Below are 26203 nucleotides of genomic sequence, written 5' to 3' on the forward strand. Positions count from 1 at the left end.
TCCCTACACAGCCCCTATACACCACCATACAGCTCCTGTGGATCCCTATACAGCCCCTATACGCCCCATACAGCTCCTGTGGATCCCTATGCAGCCCCTATACGCCCCATACAGCTCCTGTGGATCCCTATGCAGCCCCTATACACCCCCATACAGCTCCTGTGGATCCCTATGCAGCCCCTATACACCCCATACAGCTCCTGTGGATCCCTATACAGCCCCTATACACCACCATACAGCTCCTGTGGATCCCTATACAGCCCCTATACGCCCCATACAGCTCCTGTGGATCCCTATGCAGCCCCTATACGCCCCATGCAGCTCCTGTGGATCCCTATACAGCCCCTATACACCCCATACAGCTCCTGTGGATCCCTATGCAGCCCCTATACACCCCCATACAGCTCCTGTGGATCCCTATACAGCCCCTATACACCACCATACAGCTCCTGTGGATCCCTATACAGCCCCTATACACCCCCATACAGCTCCTGTGGATCCCTATACAGCCCCTATACGCCCCATACAGCTCCTGTGGATCCCTACGCAGCCCCTATACACCACCATACAGCTCCTGTGGATCCCTATACAGCCCCTATACGCCCCATACAGCTCCTGTGGATCCCTATGCAGCCCCTATACGCCCCATACAGCTCCTGTGGATCCCTATGCAGCCCCTATACACCCCCATACAGCTCCTGTGGATCCCTATGCAGCCCCTATACACCCCATACAGCTCCTGTGGATCCCTATACAGCCCCTATACACCACCATACAGCTCCTGTGGATCCCTATACAGCCCCTATACGCCCCATACAGCTCCTGTGGATCCCTATGCAGCCCCTATACGCCCCATGCAGCTCCTGTGGATCCCTATGCAGCCCCTATACACCCCCATACAGCTCCTGTGGATCCCTATGCAGCCCCTATACACCCCATACAGCTCCTGTGGATCCTATGCAGCCCCTATACACCACCATACAGCTCCTGTGGATCCCTATACAGCCCCTATACGCCCCATACAGCTCCTGTGGATCCCTATGCAGCCCCTATACGCCCCATACAGCTCCTGTGGATCCCTATACAGCCCCCTATACACCCCTACGCAGCTCTCTGTGGCAGTACAGCCACCATAACATACCTATAGAGCCCTGCGCAGGCCTTACAGGCAGCTATATGTGCCTATACAGCCCTCTGCAGGCCTTATGCAGCTCCAAACCGCCCTATACGGTCCCCTCTAGTTGCCTGCCACGGCCCCATACAAACCTCCGCAGCACCTATAGGTCACCTATATGCCAATGTATACCCCCTGTATGGGCCCTAAGGACCCCCTCTACAGCCGGTGCAGCCCCTATAGACCCCCCACGCAGCCCCTATAGACCCCTATACACCCCTGCATGGCCCTCTGGTGCTGCTGCAGACGCCCTATACAGCCCGGTGCAGCCCCTATAGATCCCTATACACCACCCCTGCACGGCCCTCTGGGGCGGCTGCAGACCCCCTTATACAGCCCAGTGCAGCCCCTATAGACCCCACGCAGCCCCCTATACACCACTATACACCCCTGCACAGCGCTCCAGGGCAGCTGCAGACCCCCTATACAGCCCGGGTGCTGCCCCTATAGACCCCCACACAGCCCCTATACACCCCCGCACAGCTCTCCAGGGCAGCTGCAGACCCCCTATACAGCCCGGTGCAGCCCCTATAGACCCCACGCAGCCCCCTATACACCCCCGCACAGCTCTCCAGGGCAGCTGCAGACCCCCTATACAGCCCGGTGCAGCCCCTATAGACCCCACGCAGCCCCTATACACCCCTATACAACCCCCGCACAGCTCTCCAGGGCAGCTGCAGACCCCCCTATACAGCCCGGTGCTGCCCCTATAGACCCCACGCAGCCCCTATACACCCCTATACAACCCCCGCACAGCTCTCCAGGGCAGCTGCAGACCCCCTATACAGCCTGGTGCAGCCCCTATAGACCCCCACACAGCCCCTATACACCCCCGCACAGCTCTCCAGGGCAGCTGCAGGACCCCCCTATACAGCCCGGTGCAGCCCCCTATAGACCCCATGCAGCCCCTATACACCCCTATACACCCCCCGCACAGCTCTCCAGGGCAGCTGCAGACCCCCCTATACAGCCCGGTGCAGCCCCTATAGACCCCACGCAGCCCCTATACACCCCTATACACCCCCGCACAGCTCTCCAGGCAGCTGCAGACCCCCTGTACAGCCCGGTGCAGCCCCTATAGACCCCACACAGCCCCTATACACCCCTATACACCCCCGCACAGCTCTCCAGGGCAGCTGCAGACCCCCTGTACAGCCCGGTGCAGCCCCTATAGACCCCACACAGCCCCTATACAGCCCTGCACAGCTCTCCAGGGCAGCTGCAGGACCCCCTGTACAGCCCGGTGCAAGCCCCTATAGACCCCACACAGCCCCTATAGACCCCTATACACCCCCGCACAGCTCTCCAGGGCAGCTGCAGACCCCCTATACAGCCCGGTGCAGCCCCTATAGACCCACACGCAGCCCCTATAGACCCCTATACACCCCCGCACAGCTCTCCAGGGCAGTCTCCAGGGCAGCTGCAGACCCCCTATACAGCCCGGTGCAGCCCCTATAGACCCCACGCAGCCCCTATACACCCCTAGACACCCCCGCACAGCTCTCCAGGGCAGCTGCAGTCAGACCCCCTATACAGCCCGGTGCAGCCCCTATAGACCCCACGCAGCCCCTATACACCCCTATACACCCCCGCACAGCTCTCCAGGGCAGCTGCAGACCCCCTATACAGCCCGGTGCTGGCCCCTATAGACCCCACGCAGCCCCTATACACCCCTATACACCCCCGCACAGCTCTCCAGGGCAGCTGCAGACCCCCTATACAGCCCGGTGCAGCCCCTATAGACCCCACCCCGACACAGCCCCTATACATCCCCCGCACAGCTCTCCAGGGCAGCTGCAGACCCCCTATACAGCCCGGTGCAGCCCCTATAGACCCCACGCAGCCCCTATACACCCCTATACACCCCCGCACAGCTCTCCAGGGCAGCTGCAGACCCCTATACAGCCCGGTGCTGCCCCTATAGACCCCACGCAGCCCCTATACACCCCTGCACAGCTCTCCAGGGCAGCTGCAGACCCCCTGTACAGCCCGGTGCAGCCCCTATAGACCCCACACAGCCCTATAGACCCCTATACACCCCCGCACAGCTCTCCAGGGCAGCTGCAGACCCCCTATACAGCCCGGTGCAGCCCCTATAGACCCCACGCAGCCCCTATACACCCCTGCACAGCTCTCCAGGGCAGCTGCAGACCCCCTGTACAGCCCGGTGCTGCCCCTATAGACCCCACACAGCCCCTATAGACCCCTATACACCCCCGCACAGCTCTCCAGGGCAGCTGCAGACCCCCTATACAGCCCGGTGCAGCCCCTATAGACCCCACGCAGCCCCTATACACCCCTATACACCCCCGCACAGCTCTCCAGGGCAGCTGCAGACCCCCTATACAGCCCGGTGCAGCCCCTATAGACCCCACGCAGCCCCTATACACCCCTATACACCCCCGCACAGCTCTCCAGGGCAGCTGCAGACCCCCTATACAGCCCGGTGCAGCCCCTATAGCAGCCTAGCGCCCTCCCTATACAGCCCCCCCAGGGCCTCTGAACCCCCCAGCCCCTATAGACCCCCGGCCCTATAGAGCCCCTGCACCCCTTGGCGCGCGACCCCACCTCCCCCCCCAGCCCCGGCACCCACGGCCAGGGTCACCCCACGGGTGGGGCTGGGGGGGGCACCCCAAGACACGAGGTGGCTCCGGCGTAGTACAAAACACCTTTATTGGGGGGCAGGGGGGCGGCACCCAGGCCTTGGGGGGCGGCACCCACGGGTGGCGGAGGGGGCAGCACCCACGGGTGTGGGAGCAGCCCCCCCGGGTGTCAGGGCAGCACCCACGGGTGGCGAGGGGGGCAGCACCCACGGGTGTGGGAGCAGCCCCCCAGGGTGTCACGACAGCATGCTTGGGTGTTGCAGCAGCACCCACGGGTGTCAGGGCAGCACCCACGGGTGGTCGGGCAGCACCCACGGGTGTGGGAGCAGCCCCCCCGGGTGTCAGGGCAGCACCCACGGGTGGTCGGGCAGCACCCACGGGTGTGGGAGCAGCCCCCCGGGTGTCAGGGCAGCACCCATGGGTGGTCGGGCAGCACCCACGGGTGTGGGAGCAGCCCCCCGGGTGTCAGGGCAGCACCCACGGGTGGTCGGGCAGCACCCACGGGTGTGGGAGCAGCCCCCCGGGTGTCAGGGCAGCACCCACGGGTGTTTGAGCAGCACCCACGGGTGTGGGAGCAGCCCCCCGGGTGTCACGACAGCATGCTTGGGTGTTGCAGCAGCACCCACGGGTGTCAGGGCAGCACCCACGGGTGGTGCGGCAGCACCCATGGGTGTGGGAGCAGCCCCCCGGGTGTCAGGGCAGCACCCACGGGCGTCAGGGCAGCCCCCCAGGGTGTGGGAGCAGCCCCCCAGGGTGTCACGACAGCACGCATGGGTGTTGCAGCAGCACCCACGGGTGTCAGGGCAGCACCCACGGGTGGTGCGGCAGCACCCACGGGCGTCAGGGCAGCACCCACGGGTGTGGGAGCAGCCCCCCCAGGGTGTGGGGGCAGCCCCCCATGTGTCAGGGCAGCATCCATGGGTGGTGGGGCATCACCCACGGGTGTGGGAGCAGCACCCACGGGTGTGGGAGCAGCACCCATGGGTGTGGGAGCAGCCCCCCAGGGTGTGGGAGCAGCACCCACGGGTGGTGCGGCAGCACCCATGGGTGTGGGAGCAGCCCCCCAGGGTGTGGGAGCAGCCCCCCGGGGCGTCAGAGCAGCCCCCCAGGGTGTCGGGGCAGCACCCACGGGTGTCGGGGCAGCACCCACGGGTGTTGGAGCAGCACCCACGGGTGTCAGGCAGCACCCACGGGCGCTGCCCTCACTTCCTGCCCTTCTGCTTCATGTGCAGCACGAAGTAGTCGTTGCAGGCGATGGTGAGCCCGGCCACCAGCGAGAAGAAGCCCTGGAAGCCCACCTTGCCGTCCCGGCACTGGTCCAGGTCCTTCATGATCTTGTCCAGCGCCATCGGGTCCCGCTGGTTCTGGGGGGCGCGGGGCCGGGGGTCAGGGCCCCTCAGCCCGGCCGGGGGGCTGCGCCCGCCCGCGGGACCCCCTGGGCCCTGGGGTGCTGGGGGCCGAGCTGGCGGGGGAGGCCGGGGGTCCCGTCCCGGCGGCGCTACGGGCTCTGAGCCCGGGGTGTATAGGGTCTGATCCCGGGGTGCTATAGGGTCTGATCCCGGGGTGCTATAGGGTCTGATCCCGGGGTGCTATAGGGTCTGATCCTGCGGTGTATAGGGTCTGATCCTGGGGGGCTGTGGGGTCTGATCCTGGGGGGCCGGGGGGCCTGATCCTGGGGGGCCGGGGGGCCTGATCCCGGGGTGCTATAGGGCCTGATCCTGGGGGGCCGTGGGGCCTGATCCTGGGGGGCTGGGGGGCCTGATCCTGGGGTGCTATAGGGTCTGATCCCGGGGTGTATAGGGTCTGATCCCGGGGTGCTATAGGGTCTGATCCTGGGATGTATAGGGTCTGATCCTGGGGGGCCGGGGGGCCTGATCCTGGGGGGCTGTGGGGTCTGATCCCGGGGTGCTATAGGGTCTGATCCCGGGGTGTATAGGGTCTGATCCCGGGGTGCTATAGGGTCTGATCCTGGGGTGTATAGGGTCTGATCCTGGGGGGCCGGGGGGCCTGATCCTGGGGGGCCGGGGGGCCTGATCCCGGGGTGCTATAGGGTCTGATCCTGGGGGGCTGTGGGGCCTGATCCTGGGGGGCCGGGGGGCCTGATCCTGGGGGGCTGGGGGGCCTGATCCTGGGGTGCTATAGGGTCTGATCCCGGGGTGTATAGGGTCTGATCCCGGGGTGCTATAGGGTCTGATCCTGGGGTGTATAGGGTCTGATCCTGGGGGGCCGGGGGGCCTGATCCTGGGGGGCTGTGGGGTCTGATCCCGGGGTGCTATAGGGTCTGATCCCGGGGTGTATAGGGTCTGATCCCGGGGTGCTATAGGGTCTGATCCTGGGGTGTATAGGGTCTGATCCTGGGGGGCTGTGGGGTCTGATCCCGGGGGGCTGTGGGGTCTGATCCCGGGGGGCTATAGGGTCTGATCCTGGGGGGCCGGGGGGCCTGATCCTGGGGGGCTATAGGGTCTGATCCTGGGGGGCCGTGGGGTCTGATCCTCGGGGGGCCGGGGGGCATGATCCTGGGGGGCTGTGGGGTCTGATCCCGGGGTGCTATAGGGTCTGATCCTGGGGTGCCCATGGGGTCTGATCCCGGGGTGCTATAGGGTCTGATCCTGGGGTGTATAGGGTCTGATCCTGGGGGGCTGTGGGGTCTGATCCTGGGGGGCCGGGGGGCCTGATCCTGGGGGGCCGGGGGGCCTGATCCTGGGGTGCTATAGGGTCTGATCCCGGGGTGTATAGGGTCTGATCCCGGGGTGCTATAGGGTCTGATCCTGGGGTGTATAGGGTCTGATCCTGGGGGGCTGTGGGGTCTGATCCCGGGGGGCTGTGGGGTCTGATCCCGGGGGGCTATAGGGTCTGATCCTGGGGGGCCGGGGGGCCTGATCCTGGGGGGCTATAGGGTCTGATCCTGGGGGGCCGTGGGGTCTGATCCTCGGGGGCCGGGGGGCATGATCCTGGGGGGCTGTGGGGTCTGATCCCGGGGTGCTATAGGGTCTGATCCTGGGGTGCCCATGGGGTCTGATCCCGGGGTGCTATAGGGTCTGATCCTGGGGTGTATAGGGTCTGATCCTGGGGGGCTGTGGGGTCTGATCCCGGGGGGCTGTGGGGTCTGATCCCGGGGGGCTATAGGGTCTGATCCTGGGGGGCCGTGGGGTCTGATCCTCGGGGGCCGGGGGGCATGATCCTGGGGGGCTGTGGGGTCTGATCCCGGGGTGCTATAGGGTCTGATCCTGGGGTGCCCATGGGGTCTGATCCCGGGGTGCTATAGGGTCTGATCCTGGGGTGTATAGGGTCTGATCCTGGGGGGCTGTGGGGTCTGATCCTGGGGGGCCGGGGGGGCCTGATCCTGGGGGGCCGGGGGGCCTGATCCTGGGGTGCTATAGGGTCTGATCCCGGGGTGTATAGGGTCTGATCCTCGGGGGCCGGGGGGGCATGATCCTGGGGTGCTATAGGGTCTGATCCCGGGGTGTATAGGGTCTGATCCCGGGGTGCTATAGGGTCTGATCCTGGGGTGTATAGGGTCTGATCCTGGGGGGCTGTGGGGTCTGATCCCGGGGGGCTGTGGGGTCTGATCCCGGGGGGCTATAGGGTCTGATCCTGGGGGGCCGGGGGGCCTGATCCTGGGGGGCTATAGGGTCTGATCCTGGGGGGCCGTGGGGTCTGATCCTCGGGGGCCGGGGGGCATGATCCTGGGGGGCTGTGGGGTCTGATCCCGGGGTGCTATAGGGTCTGATCCTGGGGTGTATCGGGTCTGATCCTGGGGTGCTATAGGGTCTGATCCCAGGGTGCCCATGGGGTCTGATCCCGGGGTGCTACAGGGTCTGATCCCAGGGTGCTATAGGGTCTGATCCTGGGGTGCCATGGGGTCCGATCCCGGGGTGCCCAGGGGGTCCCCCCACCCCCGGGGGCCCGCCGCTGCCCCCACCTCCAGGAAGCCGGGGAACTCCTTCTCCATCAGCACGCGCAGGTCCTCCTTGCTGAGGTGGTTCTTGTCCCCCGCGTACTTGTGGAAGGTGAACATGAGGGTCTCCATGGCGTGCTCCATCTGGGACGGCATGGCTGGGGGGCTGGGGGGGGGGGGCACAGCTCAGCCACGCACCCGGACCCCCCCCCCCCCCCCCGCCCCCGCTGGCAGGCCCCGGGCTGAGGCTGGCACCGCTCATCACACGTGTGAGCGGTTTTCCAGCCGCTGGGAATGACTCAGCTCCGGACCGCAGCCGCAGGGTGGGGCCGGGGCGGGGGGGGGACGACGGGGGGACACATCCTGCGGGTGTGCCCCGTGTCCCCCCCCCCCCCCCCCTCCCCCCGCTACGGGGCACCCTGGGGAACCCCGCTGAGCCGGGGGGGGTGCTGCGCAAAGCAGCTCTGCCTCAGTTTCCCCACGTCTGAGGGGTCACGGGGTGGGGGGGGCAGCCCCAAAGCAGCCCCCCCCAGGGGGTGACACCCCCTCCCAAGGGGGTGACCCCCCCCCATCACTTTGGGAAGGGATGCCTGGGCCTGGCGGGGATGCGGGTGACGGTGGCGTGGGGTGACGGCGGCGTGGGCACACGCCTGCCCCACAGGACCGCTGCTCCCCGCCCCCCCCCCCGCCCAGCGCCAGGACCCCCCAACCTCGGTGCCCCCAACCCCCCCCCAACCCCAGGGCTGCCGGAGGGCGGGGGACGGGGTTGGGGACGGGGTTGGGGACGGGGTTGGGGACACCAGTGCCACACCCCACCCGCCACCGAAACAGGAACTGGCCCAGCCCGCCGCTTCGCCTCCCAAAACTTGGGGGGGCCCCGGGGGGGTGGGGTGGGGCAGCGCTGGGCCGTCCCGCTCAGCACCGGGGACCCCAGCCCGGCCCTGGGCCCCCCCAACCCAGGCAGGATGGGGCCCCCCGGGGGTGCGGGGGCTTCTCTTGGGGATGATGTGCCCCCACCCCCCCCCCCCGCGGGCCCCCCCAAACCTCCTGGGGGGGCGGGGTGACCCTGGGGGCAACCCTGGCCCAGGCGCCCATTTTCGGGGTCCCCCTCCAAAGCGGGGTGCGGGCCCTTCAAGGGGGGGGTGGGCAATGCCCGGGGGTCCCCCTGGGGGGGGGGGGGGCAGGGTGGGGTCCTCCCCTAACGGGAGGGGCAGGATCGGGGTCCCCCCCCAGCAGCGGTGCAGGATTGGGGTCCCCCCCATCAGGGGTGCAGGATTGGGGTCCCCCCCCCAGCAGCGGTGCAGGATTGGGGCTCCCCACGCGTGGGGGGGGCACGCCCGGGTGCCCCCCCCCCCAAACGAGGGGTGCAGGGCTGGCCCCCCCCCCAAAGCGGGGCGCAGGGCTGGGCCCCCCCCAAAGCGGGGCGCAGGGCTGGGGTCCCCGCCGGGACGCAGCCCCGGTAGGGGGGCGCGGGGGTCCCCCCGCTGCGGTACTCACGGTGCGGAGCGGCGCGGCGCGGGCAGTGGCGGGGAGCGGCGCCGCCCGGGATAGGCACGGCGGGGGGCGGGGGCGGGGGCGGGCCGGGGGGGCCGGGGGGGGGGGGCCGGGCCCGGGGGGGCCGGGGGGGGCCCCGCTGAGTCACCGCTCCCCGCCCGGCCGCGCTCCGCCGCGGGGCCTCCCCCCCCCGCATCCGCCGGCCCCCCCCCGCACCCCCCGGACCCCCCCATCCTGCCCCCCCCCGCACCCCCGATCCTGCCCCCCCGCACCCCCCATCCTGCCCCCCCCGCCCGCCCCGGTGCCCCTCGGACCCCACCGCACCCCCCTATTCTGCCCCCCCCGCACCCCCCGAGCCGCCCCCCGGACCCCCCCGCCCGCCCCGGTGCCCCCCGGACCCCCCTGCACCCCCCTATCCTGCCCCCCCGGACCCACCTATCCTGCCCCCCCGCACCCCCCGGCACCCTCCGGACCCCCCATCCTGCACGCCCGCACCCCTCGGGCTGCCCCCCGCACCCCCTGGACCCCCCTATCCTGCCCCCCCCGCTCCCCACGGCACCCCCCGGACCCCTCATCCTGCCCCCCCGCACCCCTCGGGCTGCCCCCCGCACCCCCCCATCCTGCCCCCCCAGGCTACCCCCCGGACCCCACTGCACCCCCTGGACCCCCCTATCCTGCCCCCCGGACCCCCCGGCACCCTCCGGACCCCCCATCCTGCCCCCCCGCACCCCTGGACCCCCCCATCCTGCCCCCCCGCACCCCCCCCCGATGCCCCCCGCCCCCCCCATTCTGCCTCCCCGAGCTGCTCCCCCGACAGCGGGGACCCCCCCAGCACCCCCCACCCTCGGGGGCCTGGGGTACCCCGTGTTCACCCCCTCCGCCCCGGGGACCCTCCGTCATCCCCGGCGGGGACGCCACCCCGGCGCGTGCCGGCTAATTACGGCTAATTGGGTGCTGGGGCGGGGGCCCCGGGGCAGCACCCTGCGCGTGGCGGGGCGCCCCGCCGCCCCCGCAGCACCCGGGGCTCGGCTCCCTGCGCGGCCCGGGCGGGGGGCACGGGGACCCCGCCGCAGGCCTGAGCCCCCCCTTGTCCCCAGGGCCCCCCCAAGGACCCCCCCGCCCAGAGGGGACCCTCCCACCTCCCCCAATTCCCAGGAATCCCCTTTTGCCCCCCCCAAACTCCAAGGGACCCCCTTGTCCACATGGGACCCCCCCTCTCCAGGGCCCCCCCTTGTCCCCAGGGTCCCCCCAAGGACCCCCCCGTCCAGAGGGGACCCCCCCAGCTCCCCCAATTCCCAGGAATCCCCCCTTGCCCCCCCAAACCCCAAGGGACCCCCCCGTCCCCATGGCCCCCCCTTGTCCACATGGCCCCCCCTTGTCCCCATTGGAACCCCCCTCTCCAGGGCCCCCCCTTGTCCCCAGGGTCCCCTCAAGGACCCCCCCGGCCAGAGGGGATCCCCCAACTCCTCCAAGCCCCAGGAATCCCCTTTTGTCCCCCCCAAACCCCAAGGGACCCCCCTGTTCCCGTGGCCCCCCTTGTCCACATGGGACCCCCCTTGTCCCCATGGGATCCCCCCCTCTCCAGGGACCCTCCTTGGCCCCAGGGCCCCCCCAAGGACCCCCCCGGTCCAGAGGGGACCCCCCCAGCTCCCCCAATTCCCAGGAATCCCCCCTTGCCCCCCCCAACCCCAAGGGACCCCTCTGTTCCCGTGGCCCCCCTTGTCCACATGGGACCCCCTTGTCCACATGGGACCCCCCTTGTCCCCAGGGTCCCCCCAAGGACCCCCCCGTACAGAGGGGACCCCCCCAGCTCCCCCAAGCCCCAGGAATCCCCCCTTGCCCCCCCAAACCCCAAGGGACCCCCCTGTCCCCATGGGCACCCCCCGTCCCCATGGCCCCCCCTTGTCCCCATGGCCCCCCCTTCTCCCCATGAGCCCCCTGTCCTCAGCACCCCCCCCAGCCAACCCCCCCAAGGGCCTCCCCTTTCTCACAGCCCCCCCCCAATCCCCAGCCTCCCCCTGGCCTCAAGGACCCCCCTCAGTCCCAGGGAACCCCCAAGGGACACCCCCCCCGACACCCCCCCTCGCAGCGCCGGCGCCCCCCCTCCTCCACTCTGCCCTCAGTCAAGATGGCGGCTCCCCCTCATGCCCCGCAATAGGCGCGAAGCCGCGCCCGGCGGACCCCGCCTGCCCTCTCCCGAGATGGCGGCCGCGGCCCCACGTGCCCTAAGGGCGTGGCGGCCTTGCCATCTTGCCCTCACCCAACATGGCGGCGTTCGCCAATGCTGCCGAATGGCACCGAAGCCGGCGGCCGGTGACCCGGATGGGCCCGCCCTCCTGCCCTTATCCAAGAGGGCGCCGCGCTCCCCAGCTTTCCCAATGGGAGTGAGGGCGGCGAGGTGAGCGTGGCCCGGATGTGGGCGGGGCCGCACGGCGCCAGGGGGCGGGGCCGAGGCCCCGGATGTTGCGTCGCGCCGGAGCGGCCGCCTGCGAGCGGGGAGCGGAGCGGACGGAGCCAACATGGCGGCGCCGAGCCTGGGGCGGCCCTGAGGGGGAGGCCGCGGCGCCCTCAGCCCGGGCAGCCCCGCAGCGCCAGCGGGGCCCGCACAGCGGAGCGGGGGCCGAGCCGGCGGGCATGGCGGGGGCGGCGTAAGGGAGGCCTCGGCGGTCCCTGTGGGTGAGGGGACGGGCCCGGGCCCAGGCCGCCTTCCCCCACCCCGCCCGCTCAGCGCGGCCCGGTACCGGGCAGGGGCAGCGCAGGAGAGGCCTCGGGTGCCCGGGGGATGGGGGCCTAGCGGGGGGGCCGCAGCGCCGTGGCCGCGGGGCCGAGCCGCTCCCCTCGGCAGCCCGCGGAGCCCCCCACCCCCTCGGGCCGGCGGCCCCCTCCCCGCCCCTGCCGTTCCCGGGGCCTTGCGGGGGAGGACGGGGCCGTCCCCGAGCCGCGGTTACCGGACTGAGGCTTTCAGAAGCCGCGGGGGGAGGCCGGAGCCGGGGCCGCGGGAGCCGCCGGGCCGCTGCGGCATGTGCCGGTAACGGGGAGGGAGGAACCGAGCGGCGCAGCGGAGCCCCAGCCCGCTTCGGGCTGCCCTGTTTTGGTGGTTGAGCGCTGTGTTTTGGGAGCTTTAAGTGGAACTGCTGGGAGAGTCAAGAAGGGGTTTGTTTTTTTTTTTTATTCTTATTTTTTAGCATTTAATACCAGCGTAGGGCAGCGCGGCTGCAGAGGTTGGGCCGCAGCAGCGGGGTGCCCCGGCGCTGGGCCCCGCTTTCGGAGCAGGCTCTCCCCTGGGAGATAAGCTAGTCTTAAGGAGCTGGTGGGGAGGAGACAAGCGCTCTAATTGTGAGTAAACGCGAAGGAGAAGGTATGGGCTGAATTTTAAACGAATAACCCAGTTCAGGTGACCTTCTCTTGGCTTTTTTATTAAGGTTTATCACTTAACCCGATCCAGTTTCTGGAGGAGTTGCTATACTAAGAAAGCAAACCGAGGTTTAAGGTGTTGTGAGCACCCTGCCCGTCGCCTGGGCTTGTGAGGGCGGCTTCTCCCGCTGGTAAGAAGGCAACAGGGGAGTTTAGTTCTTCAGGAATGCTGTCTTTAAAAAAAGAAATGACCTAGAGAGCGCAGGGTGAGTTCTGGACTTTCCTTTTCCTCCTCTCCATGTCAATAAATTATTAAGTAGGAAAAAAAAAAAAAAGAAGGTTTTGGGGGAAAGAAAAAAAAAATTGGGTGGCTTCTGGCAAGTCGACCAGCTTTAACACTGACCACCGATACCTGACTGGAAGTTTGGCTTCCCCGCTACAAGAGCCGTACGTGAAACTCTCAGCAGGAGCTTCCGTGGTTTTGTCGGGTAGTTTATTTTAAAAAATCAAGGAGAAAAGGGGATAGAAGACTTCTTAAAAACACTCTCGCTTGGCCGCTATTCAAATCGTGGATATAAGCAAGACCAGAAGAGCTCCTCGCTAAGGTGGGTGTTCCTATATGCATATTTTTTATTTTTTTTCCCTAATGTACTAACCGTTCTCCCATCCCTCCTCTCCTGTAAGGAGCTGCTCGGGTGAGCCTTGTGCGGTCAGGACGGATCGGGAGAGGCTCAGTCCTCTGCGCACGGAGCCCGGCCTCGCCGAGATTTACATCTCGGGTCCGATGGGCACCTGCCTGTGTTAATAACTCTGCGGTTGGCCTAATTGTCCTGGCTCGGAAAAGTTTGGGAAGCTCGGCTGCAAGGTGAATCCCGATCAGGCGTCTTTTTTTGCTGATGGAAAGGGCAAGATTGGTAAAGCCGGCTGCCCGGTGCCTTCCCGATGAGCCGCTGGGCGCGATCCAGGGCTCCGGAGGGGACCCGGCGGCGCTGCCTGGCTGACGTCGGTGACGGCACGTCCCCTGCTCGCGCTCCCGTTTCCATGGCTCGAGCGTCGCGGGCGGTTACGCGCCGGCGTAGGGGAGGCTCTGGGAGAGCAGCTCCGGCCCTGGTGGGAGTTTCCAGCTTTGGGATTTTTATGTAGGATTTTTGTCGGTGTGCAGTGGCGCGGGCACCGTTCCCGGCTGCTGGTGCTCCGCCTTGGCACCCCGGTGGTAACCGGAGAGGTTTCTGCGGGGTCCCTTTGCCGGGGCGGGCGTTAGTGGCGTTGGAAATCAAGGCTGTAGTTGCCACTCTGCGGCAGAAATGAGATTGGGGGATTAACTGAGGTGGCGGGGGTTGGACGGGGCGATGAATGGAAGCGAAAAGCACTTTCTGCACTTAAAAATAAAAATCCCCCTTCCCCCAACTAAGCCCATGCACCACCACCCCCCCCTCCAATCCCACCCTGAAACAACTGCTACAGCAGAACTATTTTTGCATCTGGCTCGTTCTCGTGGGGTTACGAATACTTTGTCCGGTGACGCAGCGTGGCTGAGCGCTTCCTCCTTCTCCGGCCTTCCCTGCCAAGGGGTGCCGGGGGATGGCTGTGCACGCTCGTTTTCTGCCGGGGAAATCAAGTGTGTTTTGCTGGGCTGGGACTGGGAGGTTTGCTGTAATTAGCGGTGGGTTTAGGATTTTTTTTCCGCCCTGTGGGTGTTATTGTACCGGCTCAGACCCGCTGTCCCCTCACCAGCGCTGACCCAGATACAAAGTGCGATAGAGGGGAGGACCAAAAAAAAAAAAAAAAATCAAAAACCGCCCTCCAAAGAGGACAATTATGGATTAATCTTATTTCTTCTCAGCTCCCTTCGATCGCTTCGTCCTCTGCGGAGCAGGAACTGTTCGTATCCCCGCTTTTTTCATTAATCCGTCTTGTCCTGCAGTGAGTTCATCAGCTGGGGTTACCTGTCCCATGGGTGCGATGCCTCGGGATGACAAGGGTGCTGGGACGGGTGTTGGGGTGGCCACGCCGCGGGCAGCGTCCCATCTGCCTGCCGGCCTGGCAGTCGGGAAGATTTGCCGACCGTGTGCCCAGGTATTTGATCCCACAAAAAAGCAGCAACCGAGTGGCCTCGGCGAGCGGCTCCTGAGCTCGTGGCCCGTCTGGCGCAGTCCCGGGCTCCTGGGCGAGGAGCCGGCTGCGGGCGGAGGTTCGGGGCCGGGATTGCCGTCCCGACAGACGGGATCCGTGCCCTCCGCTCGCCGCGTGCCTGCGGGGAGCTGCGGGGCGGCTGAGCCCTTTCCCAAAGGAAGAAAGGCGGCTTTGGCGCGATGGAGCTGTCGGGAGGAGAGCGGGGGCAAGGCGGGCAGCCGGAACGACTCCGGACTAATTGCGTTTTTGCAAAGGCGGTTTCACGGTGAAGGTGTCTGAAGAGGAGAGGAAGAAACCTGGTTAAGTGCTGCTGGGGCGGCGAAACCGAAGCGTTCGGCCCTTTTGTTTCTCTCTGCGTTTCCTTCTCTTTGGTAAACTTGGGAAAGCTGGCGTTTGGGTTCTGGTTCTGCCTCGGCCTTCGCGCCTCTGCCCGGGCTCCACCGCGCCGTTCACCTGGCTGTGCCGCGGCCGGTCCTCGCCCGAGCGGAGCGGGACGGGGTCTGGTCTGCAGCGAAAACGCGACTACAGCGAAACGCGACTACAGCGAAAACGGGAGGTGTCTCCCTCGCCTCTGTTTGCAGCGTGCCGGCCGGAGGAGGCCGGGATAGGGCTGCTCTGGAAAATTCGCCTCAAAGCCAAATTTCGACTTGAAGTTGGTATTTTGTGACTTCCGTGCCAATCCGGGCAGGAATGTGCTGTCGGGCGGTGGGTTTTTGTGGTAGTTACCTGAACCTCAGCGGCAAAAATCCCCAGCATCCGCACGGGTTAAGTCAGATGTTTGAGTAAGGCTTGGACTGATTAACTTCGGAGCTTTGTAGGCACCAAAAGCTTGTTTTTCCTGTTCACCTTAAATGATTTGAATGCTTCTGGAGCACTGTGGAAGGTCTCCTCCTGAGGAGAGTCCCCTCCTGAGCGGCTGTGCTGTGCTGCTCGTGGGCAGGGGTTTTCGGGGACGTGTTTGCGGGGTCTTGTCACTTCTGCCCCGGTACAGGAGACCCATGGCGTGATCAGCGAGCCGGGCCACGGGCAGCTCCTCGCCGTCTTCTGGGAGATCTTTCCCGCTCCGTATGCTCACGATGGGGCCGTTCCTTGAGGAAGATAAAAGGATTTTAGGTTGGTTTTTTTTTAACGTGCACAGCAAAGCACTCCAGCCTTCCGATCCTGTGGGTTTAAGGTGGGAGGAGAGCCAAAGGTGAGGGGAAGCGGGGATCTCTTCCAAGTAGCCACCGCTGGAATCCCCTGCTTGAAAATAAATTTAACAGCTTTTTGTGGTTTTGGGTGGTGCAGCTATAAGGAACTGCCCCCCGGGACTCAGTACTTCCCCACCCCCCCCCCGCCGAAGTCTCTTTCTGCTGAATATCTTCTTGTTGTGTTTAGGCAGCACGAAGTCAAATTGCTTTTTTTTTTTTTTTGCTTCCCTGGAAGAAAAAAAAAAAAACAACGTAATTCCAGGGTGGTTGGTACTAAATAATCAAAAGATAGCGCCTAATTTCTGCCCTTGGGTTTATGCAGTTTGGCGCTCGGCAAAACAGACTGCAGAAAAATGAGATGTTTTAAATGAAACGCTATAACAGAGGGTCGCAGAGAGCGGCTCCCGGGCGCTCGCCGTTGCCCAGGTTCGGGGGGTTCCTCCCGGTTCCGTGGTGCGGGGCAGGTGGGACAGGCGCCGGTTTGGGGACAGAGGTTGGGTTTCTGGGGCTGCCCCGGCAAGGTGTTGTGCTGTAAATATCCAGGCAATTAGCTGGTAAGTGGGTGTGCGGTTTACGTTCGGCTTTTTATCCCAGAGCTGCTTACAGAACGCTGGGAAGAAAGCAGAGACCTCGCCTTGCACCTCCTCTGCTTGTTTCTTTTGTATTTTACTTTCTGCAGGAATATTTATAGCTCCCCGCTGCAAAACCCCGGACCGGAGCGTGTGTGCAACACCTCCAAAGCCCGCCGGCGGGGTGGGAGCAGAGGGAGAGCTGTGGGTGCGAGCCGAGCGGGGCCGGCGGCTGCTCGAGGCGCCGGGCTGTCAAACAAGCGGCGTGTGGGTTCTTTTACCCGTTGACGCCGGTGCCGCGGCACCAAAACCGGGCTGGATGTGACCGAGGAGCGCTGGGGGCTTTACCGTCAGCTGGAAATGCGGCTTTTGGCAAACGCTTTGGTTGCTCTCTGTTTTTTCTGCTCACGACACTGACCGTCAGGATTAAGGATTGTTTATCTGAATTTTTTTTTTTTGTTTTTTACGCTTTTATTCTGTGGTCATGCAATTACCGTGTGCTGCCCGTTGATATTCTGTCGTGAGGCAGCCCCAGCTCCTGGTAAAGGCCTCTCCAAAACTTGGCTGTTGCAGGGTTTGCAAGACCGGAGAAATCCGTTCCCTCTCCCGGGATGTGCCGGGCTGCAGCCCAGCGTGCTCCGACTTCTCCGTGGAGCTGATGTGGCTCGGCCCCCGGGGCAGGAGGAGCTGTTGGAGAAGAACTTGGGGTGCTTTATTCTGTTTTTTCTCCCCTCTCTCCTGCATGGAGATGGCTACGGGCTGTTTGTACCGAGAAATATCTTCACTAGAAGCTGTATTTACATGACTTTTCTATTCGGGGGGGGGAACCTATATGGTATTTAGTGCCATCTCCTCCCCAGCTAGAGCAGTCAGAGCTGCGTCGGACCGATTTCAGAGCAGCAGTCGCTGAATGCATTTTTAATTTAAGCTATTTGCATTCTACAGTAGGAATTTAAAAACCCTGCCGGTGCCCTGTTGGATGGGTGGCCGCCGGAGCGCAGACAAGGCCCCGTCAAGGGCTCCCCGTTCCTCTGCCTGCCCGGGGCCAGAGCGTGAGTCACGGGCTGTGCCGGGAATAGACGGGAGATTCCTGCCGGTGTCCCGTGTTTACACCGCCGCCTCGCTGTTTTGGGAACTGTAACCAGGCAAAGCCGCTCTGCGGTGACGCCGGCTGGGCTCGGGTCAGCTCTCTGGAGGGGAGAGGGAGCCCGGAGCCGCGCGGAGCGGGCAGCCGCCGATTTCGGGGCCGGACCCTGGCTGGAAAACTGCAGGGGTGGTATCAGACTTGCGATCTCGGCTCTCCTGCGGCCACTGCTCCGGCGTCCCGCAGGGGAGGAGAACTCCTGACCCGGTTAAATTAACGAGGGCCGTCGTTTTAGGGTATATCCCTGATGCAACGACGGCGTGACTCCCCTGCGTGGCATGCGTGCCGGCACGCCGCGGGCGTGCCCGGGGCAGGTGCCCTTTTGGCACAGGTGCTACCACCAGCGCCGAGCCTGGGACACGCTGCAGGCGCTTAAACGCACTTTGGGGGGTCCGAAGCCCCCTCCGAATAGCTCTGGGGGGTGCCCCGGGTCTGCGGGTCGCCCCAGCCCGCTCCCGGCAAGCCGTGCGGTGCGGTTCACTCCTAACCCAGTCGCCGCGTGCCCTGAGCGACTGGCGTTGCCGAACGGCTCGTCACCGGCTGCCGGCGTGGATCGCGGCTGACTCCGTGCAGCGGCACGGTGCCGTCCCCAGGTGCGGCGCACCATAATGCCACCCGCTTGGCTGTGACGGTGCCCGATCCCCCAAGGAGGCCAGACAAGGGTAGCAATTCCTGAAGGTCCCTCCTCTTTTCAGCCGGGTGTGTGACTCCCCGCAGCTCTGGGTGAAGAAACGAAGCTGTCGGTGCTGCTGAAAGAGAGCCGGGTGACGGCAGAGCGATGAGGAACTTCCCCGGGGGGGGCCCGTAACCGGGTGAGAAACCTGCTGAGACGAGGAGGGTGAGCCCCGAGTCGGCCGCTGAAGCCAGTCTGACGAGGCTCGCTCTCCTCCGACTTTGAAGCCGAACAGGTCAGGGCCTGCCGAGCGGCTGATTTGCTTCTCCCTTGATGTTTCGGCACGATACCGGCGGCCGCGCCGAACGGCTTTGCGCGGTTAGTGCCCGCCGGTGCGGCGGCGGAGGGTTTAGCTGGGGCTGTCGGGCTGCCCGCTCGGCTTTGCCGGGGGACGCGGGGGCTCTGCTGGGGTAGGGGACGCCGGTCCTCGCCTGGGCTGTGGCCCGGAGCCCTGCCACCGAGCGCCGTAGCTCGTAGGTGTCTCTGCCAGGCGGTGTTTGGGTTCATAAGTTGACGTGGCAGAGACGCGGCGGTGCTGGCGGAGCCCGGTGCTGGCGGTCTGGTACCCAGCTCCTGATTTCTGGTGTCAGATGCTCTGGCAGAGGAGAGGACGAGTCGCTGCCGAGCGCGGAGACGTGACAGAGGGATGCGGAGCGGGGTTTTTAATCGAGTATCGATGGGGAAGGGATTAAAGCTGGGGAAGGGTCTGGAGCACAGGGCTGGTGGGGGGCGGCTGAGGGGGCTGGGGGTGTTTAGCCTGGAGAAGAGGAGGCTGAGGGGAGACCTCATCGCTCTGCAGCTCCTGGCAGGAGGGTGTTGGTCTCTTCTCCCAAGTAACCCGCGATAGGACGAGAGGAAATGGGCTCAAGCTGCGCCGGTGGAGGTTTAGATTGGATATTAGGAGAAATTTCTTCATGGAAAGAGTGGTCAAACATTGGACCAGGCTGCCCAGAGAGGTGGGGGAGTCCCCATCCCTGGAAGTGTTCAAAAAACGGGCAGAGGTGGCACTTGGGGACATGGTTTAGTCTAGTCTACCCTTGATTGGTTTAGTGTGGACCTGGTAGTGTAGGTTAATGGTTGGACTGGATGATCTTAAAGGGCTTTTCCAACCTAAACGATTCGATGGTTCTGTTCTATTCTAAAGCCTCTCGGCCCTCTTTGTCTCCTAGGCTTGCGGCACTAAGAGGAGCCCCCAGCTCGGTGCGTGCCGGCGGCGGTGCGAGATGGCCGCCTTCAAACGGAGCCGAGCGCAAGCCTGGCCGGAGGAACGGGGCGACCGGGAGCACGGGCTCTACAGCTTGCACCGCATGTTCGACATCGTGGGCACCCACCTGACCCACCGGGACGTGCGGGTGCTCTCCTTCCTCTTCGTGGACGTGATCGACGATTACGAGAGGGGGATGATCCGCAGCGGCCGGGACTTCTTGCTGGCGCTGGAGCGGCAGGGCCGCTGCGACGAGACCAACTTCCGACAGGTGCTGCAGTTGCTGCGGATCATCACTCGCCACGACCTGCTGCCGTACGTCACCCTCAAGAGGCGACGGGCCGGTAAGTGACGCAGCCCGGCCCGCTCCCTAACGAAGCGAGCTTCGTTATTCAGCCACCGTCTCCTGCTTCTCCTCGCTGATGCCCTGGAGGCGCAGTGGTTAAAGGACCCTGAGGCTTGTAGGGACAAACGGCTGCCAGGACAGCGGGGAAATGCAGGCAGAGAAGGCAAAAGGGTATTTTATAGGGTTTTAGCAAGCGCCCATGCACGGTTTTGGGGAGTTAAAGCCTCATTTCGTTTCTGGCAAGCGCTGAGGTCTCCTTTCTTTAGTGGCAGAGCTGGGATTCCTGCTGTGTGCTGTGCAGCTCCGCGACTCCCAGCTCTCCCAGCTCCGGGCCTCCGACTCCTGGCTCTCCCAGCTCCTGCTGCTCATCTCTAGTTTTTAGGGGAATGCTCCTTTCAGCCCAAAGTCACCCCGCCTGGGGCGAGATGCCGTGGGCAGCCATGGGGCCGTGCCGGGGAGCGGGAAGGAGCCGGGAGGGTGCGGGGAAACTTGCGGCTGCTGTGCTCGATGCGCCCTTGGCTTCGGGGGAAACTTCATCTTCTCGGGGCTGAGGCAAGTTTGGGAAGGTGACTGCTGTCCTCCCTGGGCTGGCGCTGTTGGTCCCGCGGTGAGAAGTACACAGAGAGGCCGGAGCGAGAAACCACTGTCCAAATTCAGAATTTGGGTTTTCTTCACCCATTTTCCAGTGGGATGCCCCAAACCCTCCTCTTTCGGCCACCCCCTTTTCCCCTTGCTCTCTCCTGGCTTGGAGACCCCAGCAGTGACCTGGCCCTTCGGATCTGGGTAATTTGGGTTTTCAGTCACTTCATGGAGCTGCCAGGCCGAGCTGATCACCTGCCCTCCACCGGCTTGGCCCCGTGCCTTTTTTTTTTTTTTTTTTTTTGGCAAAAAAACCCCTCAATTTACAGTTCAAAGAACATAACCTAGATTAACCAGAACCGGAGGAGTTGTGAAGGAGAGCGCACTTGTTGCAGGGGATGCGTAAGGCAGCCGCTCCAGCAGGATTCAACCTCTGAAATTTGCATCTTCTCTTTAAATTAGGATAATTGGGCTTTCTTGGCAGTTCCAGGCTGCTGAGTCTCCTCAGTTTCTGCTCACACCGTGGGCAACGGTGCTGCTCCCCGCCAGCGCTTGGGAAAGCGGTGAGCACAAGTAGAGGCAGGCATTAAAAACTCCCCGATTTTGGGGCGGGGGGGGAGAGGAGGGGGACGGCAGCGCCGGTGTGAACAAGCCCTTTGAGCTGGGGCTGTCACCGGGAGCGTGGTCCCACGCTGCCTGCGGCCTCCGTCCTGCCTGGGGAAACTGGATCGGGCGGCTTGAAAATGAACTTTTTTGCTCAGTCGCTTCTTAACCCATGTTGGGCCGGGGACACTGCTTTTGGTGGCAGCTGCTGCCTTGTGCTGCTCCAAAACGCCAGAAACTTCCCTGACGGACCTCGTGGGATGCAGCCTGAGCGCAGGGCAGCCCTGCTGGCACCCACAGCCTGTGCCGGCTCAGGCCGGACGATTTTCCCGTTGTCCGGCCTTTTCTGGGAGCCGGCAGCGCGCGCTCTGCCCTGTGTGCCGCTCACGGACGTGGCTGCGCCGGGGATGGATCCCAACCTGTTCCGCTGCCCGCGGATCCCCTCGCAGGGCAGCCGGCACCGCGGCTCGGTGCAAGCAGGGCATGGGAGGCTGTTTGCCGGTGCCGGTGTAACCTTCCAGCGCTCTTCCTCTGCACCGAGCCAAGAAAAACGAGAGCAAAAGGGAAAGCAGCGGGCGGGTGCGTTATGCCGACCAGCTGTGCGGCGCGTGGATTCGGGGAGGTTTCCGGTGATGCCGATTCCACGGGGTGCACGGTGGACCCCCGGCTCTGCGTCCCCCAGTTTGTGTAGGGTTTGGGGGGGGGGGGTGTTGGAGCATTATTTTTGTGTCTTTTGAGCAGCTTTTTGCTTGTTGGCTGCAAAAATCTAAACTGAAGGGGCGCTCGGCTGCTGGACCTTGGGTGGGTGAAGGCAGGCGAGCCGTCCCCGCGCCGGGTTTTGGTGTTTGCAGGGTGAGGCGGACGGAGCGATGTTAAAGCGCGATACCTGCCTGCCGCCGGCGAGCCGGAGCTCGGCGTTCGTTGTTTCCGTACGCCGCCGTTGCGCGAGGAGCGGCGCTCCGTACCTGCGAGACCTCGTTCTTGCCACGTCTCCAGCCGCGCTTGGGTGGAAATGCTGTAATTAAATGCGCAAAAATAGCATTTCAGAAAGCTTTATTAAGGAAAGGCACCTTACATGTGGTTTATAACGTGCAGCGCTTTGCGTTTAAAGAGGAGGGATGGATTGGTTAAAGGAAGTCTCCTCCGGACTTAACGAGCTGACTCTTGTTTTTGGTTCCCATGTCCTTCCAGACCTTGCAGCAGCCAGGAGGTCTTGTCTCCTTGTGCCTCATCTGTATTCATGGCTCTGAAAGTCCCAAATTAGCTCAGCGCAGCCGGGGCTGCCTGGGCGAAGGCGGAGGGAGCCAGGGAGATCCGCAACCTTGGCCGGCTTCAGTCCGGCAGGGATGGGAGGGATCCCGCCCGGGGACAGGCAGCACTCTGAGCTCACCAAACAGGACAAAAACAACCCGCAGAAAACATCCCGGCCCTCAAAAATAACTCCTTTCACCCCATAATCTTTGCTCAGCAGCTGCTTCTGCTCAGCAGACTGACTTTTCTCAAAACCCCGCACCCTGCCAGCACGTTACTTCCAAGGTTTGGTCTGCTGAAGTTGGGTAAATAACATAGGCTTAACATTTCGGGTGTACGCCGGGTTCTCCCGAAGCGTTTCAAGCAGCTGGGTCCATCCCATGGCCTGGAGCTGTTGCCATGTCCCCCCCCGCCCGGCTCCGCTCTGCTGGGGCTGCAGAGGAGGAGGAGGAGGAGCGGTGGCTGCTCCCCCAGACCTTTGCTCAGACCAATGTGAGCCGCAGGAGCTCGTGTAGGGAGCACGGGACAAATCTGGGGCCGGTCTGAGCGATCGCCAGGTAGGTACGACCCGGTACCGTGCCGGCACGGCGGCCGCCGCGGTGCAGGAGCGGTGTCAGAGGCGCTGCCCGCCTCGGCCGGAGTTTCTCTCGGGGGACTGTGTGCGTGCAAGGCCGCCGGTCCGCTCCCAGCCCGGGGTATCTATGGTAACAAATGGAACAGCCTTTCCTGCGCTGCGCTCGGGGGGGCTTGGCTCCCAAAGCCATTTTTTTCCGAGAGGACTGGCTGGAGAAACGGCTGCTCGACGTGCCGCCGCGCTGCTTAAGGGCACGCTGGCACCCGCCGCGTCGGGAGAGGGCCCGCCTGGTCCCCCTCCTGCGGGGACCCCTGTCCCCTCTTGTCCCCTTGTCCCCTTCCTGCGGGGACCCGCGGCCCCTCTTGTCCCCTCTTGTCCCCTTCCTGCGGGGACCCCCGTCCCCTCTTGTCCCTTCTTGTCCCCCTCCTGCAGGGACCCCCGTCCCCTCTTGTCCCCTTGTCCCCCTCCTGCAGGGACCCCCGTCCCTTCTTGTCCCCCTGTCCCCCTCCTGCGGGGACCCGCGGCCCCTCTTGTCCCCCTGTCCCCCTCCTGCGGGGACCCCGTCCCCTCTTGTCCCTTTCCTGAACAGACCCGCGTACCCCTTGTCCCCGTCCTGCAGGGACCCCTGTCCCCCCTTGTCCCCCTCCTGCGGGGACCTGAGGCCCCTCTTGTCCCCTTGTCCTCCTCCTGCAGGGACCCCTGTCCTCTCTTGTCCCTTCTTGTCCCCGTCCTGCAGGGACCCCCGTCCCTTCTTGTCCCCTTGTCCCCCTCCTGCAGGGACCCCCGTCCCTTCTTGTCCTCTTGTCCCCGTCCTGCAGGGACCCCTGTCCCCTCTTGTCCCCCTCCTGCGGGGACCCGCGGCCCCTCTTGTCCCCTTGTCCTCCTCCTGCAGGGACCCCTGTCCTCTCTTGTCCCTTCTTGTCCCCTTCCTGCAGGGACCCCCATCCCTTCTTGTCCTCTTGTCCCCGTCCTGCAGGGACCCCTGTCCCCTCTTGTCCCCCTCCTGCGGGGACCTGAGGCCCCTCTTGTCCCCCCTTGTCCCCCTCCTGCAGGGACCCCTGTCCCCTCTTGTCCCCTTGTCCCCCTCCTGCAGGAACCCCCGTCCCTTCTTGTCCCCTTCCTGCAGGGACCCCCGTCCCCTCTTGTCTCCCCTTGTCCCACTCCCAAAGGGACCCCTGTCCCCCCTTGTCCCCTTGTCACCCTCCTGCAGGGACCCCTGTCCCTTCTTGTCCCCTTGTCCCCTTCCTGCAGGGACCCCTGTCCCCTCTTGTCTCCCCTTGTCCCCCTCCCAAAGGGACCCCCGTCCCCCCTTGTCCCCTTGTCACCCTCCTGCAGGGACCCCCGTCCCACCTTGTCCCCCTCCTGAAGGGACCCCCGTCCCCCCTTGTCCCCTTGTTGCCCTCCTGAAGGGACCCCTGTCCCCTCTCTCTTCCAGTGTGTCCGGACCTGGTGGACAAGTACCTGGAGGAGACGTCCATTCGCTACGTGACGCCCCGAGCTCACGGCGAGGCGGAGCACGGGCTCGGCCACCCCCATAAATCAGGTGGGTGCGGCTGCTGCCCGCTGCCAGGCCTCGGGGTTCGGTCTGTGGGAGCTCATCGGGACTGTCCCGCTTCTGCCTCCTCTGCTCCCACTGGGAGCACTGGGATCGCCTCCGGCTGGCGGTGACGGTTCTGCCGCTGCTGAAGTGACATCTGGCCCTGCTGCCGCAACCCCCGCGCTTTGGGGGACGACCGAGCGCCGACGTCCCTTCCCTGAACAGCAGTGCTGCGGGGAGGCGGCTCGGTCTCGGGCGGGTAACTTGGGGTTCCCCTCTCTGGGCTTGCGCGGGCTCCTGGGGCTGCCAGGTGCCCCTTGGGATGCGCATCCTGGGATGGGGGGGACATGCGGGAGGTGACAGCGGCACGGAAAGGAGGGGAGGGCCGGAGCTTGGTGTCGGGGACGGAGCAGAAGCGCTCAAACGTGGATTTGGAGCGCAAGCAGCGAGGGCGAGCGCAAGCAGCGAGGGCGAGCGGCCCCGGGAGCTGCGGCAGGGCCTGGGCTGGGGGGCGGCCATGTCCCCGGTCAGAGAGCAGGGGGGGCTCAGCGTCCCCTGTCCTGTCCCCCCCGCAGTGCCTCCCCACCACCCCGTGGTCTGCTGCTCCTCCGCGGGACCCCAGATCTGTACCAAGAGGCCCGGCCGCGGCAGGACCCTCCTCAGCAGCCAGCGCAAGAGGAGGAAGTCGGCGACGCCGGACCCTAAGGAGAAGCAGACCTGTGGTAAGAGCCTCGGGGAGGGGGGCTCGGGGGGCAGTTTGGGGGTTCCCGGCCCCGCGCCGGAGCACTCACCCCCGCCTCCCCGCTTCCCTCAGACATCCGCCTGCGAGTCCGAGCCGAGTACTGCCAGCACGAGACGGCGCTTCAAGGCAACGTCTTCTCCAACAAGCAGGACCCCTTGGAGCGTCAGTTCGAGCGCTTCAACCAGGCCAACACCATCCTGAAATCCCGGGACCTGGGCTCCATCATCTGTGACATAAAATTCTCAGAGCTCACCTACCTCGACGCGTTCTGGCGCGATTACATCAACGGCTCTTTGCTGGAAGCCCTCAAGGGCGTCTTCATCACGGACTCGCTCAAACAAGCCGTGGGCCACGAAGCCATCAAACTGCTGGTCAATGTGGACGAGGAGGATTACGAGGTTGGGCGCCAGAAACTCCTGAGGAACTTGATGCTGCAGACGGCTCCCTGATGCCCGACGGCTGCTCGGTGGGATCCAAGCTTTTTCCTTCTCTTTTTTTTTTCTTTTTTTTTTTTTTTTTTCTAAAAGAAAAGGAAATGATTGAAACCCCCACCCGGTACTGTGCAACTCTGGGTTTGGAGCCGCGGGGAGTGCCAGCCGGAGGCTTACGTGTTTTCTCACCCCTTTCCTGTCCTGTCACCTCCTCTCTCGCTTTGTTTTCCTTTTTTTTTTTTTTTTCCCCCCTCTTTTATTTTGTATCCATTAAAAACGACGACGACAAAAAAAGGCAAAATGCTGCCTGGGGCGCGTCAGTGACGGGGCTGGGCGTGCTGGGAGGGGGCTCGGCACAGGCTCGTGCTGGGGTGGGCTCGGCCCCGTGGTGGCTTTGTCCCCTTCTGCCCTCGCGTCACCGTCCCGGGGGGCTCCACGTGCCGGGGGATGCCCCGTGGGCAGCGTGTCCCCCCCCATTTCTCCCTCAAATACCCCTCTCCCCGTCGCCTCAGTGGGTTTCTCAGGAGTAAAACCGTCCCCCTCGCCGGGCTGCGTCCCCGTGGCGTCCCCCGGACCATGTGCCTTCGTGTCCCCCTCGCCGGGGGGGGAGGACCAGCGCCGAGGGACGCCCCGAAATCTCTTGCCCGTCCCTTCTGCCTCTTCTCCCCTCCGCGGGCGCCTGGCTCCGTCCCTTCCCCGCTCCA

General features: G+C 64.9%; 2 protein-coding genes across 2 annotated transcripts; one reads left to right on the forward strand and one right to left on the reverse strand.

Annotated features, from left to right (window-relative positions):
* Positions 1 to 4979: 4979 nt before the first annotated feature.
* S100A10 (S100 calcium binding protein A10) lies at positions 4980 to 9202 on the reverse strand. The gene is made up of 3 exons (XM_075724517.1): positions 9173 to 9202; positions 7700 to 7841; positions 4980 to 5141 (listed from the first exon to the last, which is right to left on the reverse strand). The coding sequence occupies exons 2-3, from the start codon at positions 7829 to 7831 to the stop codon at positions 4980 to 4982; spliced, it is 294 nt and encodes a 97-aa protein (XP_075580632.1). The 5' UTR covers positions 7832 to 7841; positions 9173 to 9202.
* Positions 9203 to 12329: 3127 nt separating this feature from the next.
* Positions 12330 to 25797, forward strand: DEDD (death effector domain containing). The gene is made up of 5 exons (XM_075724373.1): positions 12330 to 13128; positions 19402 to 19780; positions 24225 to 24332; positions 24902 to 25048; positions 25141 to 25797. Exons 2-5 carry the CDS (start codon positions 19456 to 19458, stop codon positions 25515 to 25517), a joined length of 957 nt encoding a protein of 318 aa, XP_075580488.1. The 5' UTR covers positions 12330 to 13128; positions 19402 to 19455; the 3' UTR covers positions 25518 to 25797.
* The last annotated feature ends 406 nt before the right edge of the window (positions 25798 to 26203 follow it).

This window comes from Pelecanus crispus, chromosome 22, assembly GCF_030463565.1.
Source record: "Pelecanus crispus isolate bPelCri1 chromosome 22, bPelCri1.pri, whole genome shotgun sequence".
Classification (NCBI taxonomy): Eukaryota; Metazoa; Chordata; class Aves; order Pelecaniformes; family Pelecanidae; genus Pelecanus; species Pelecanus crispus.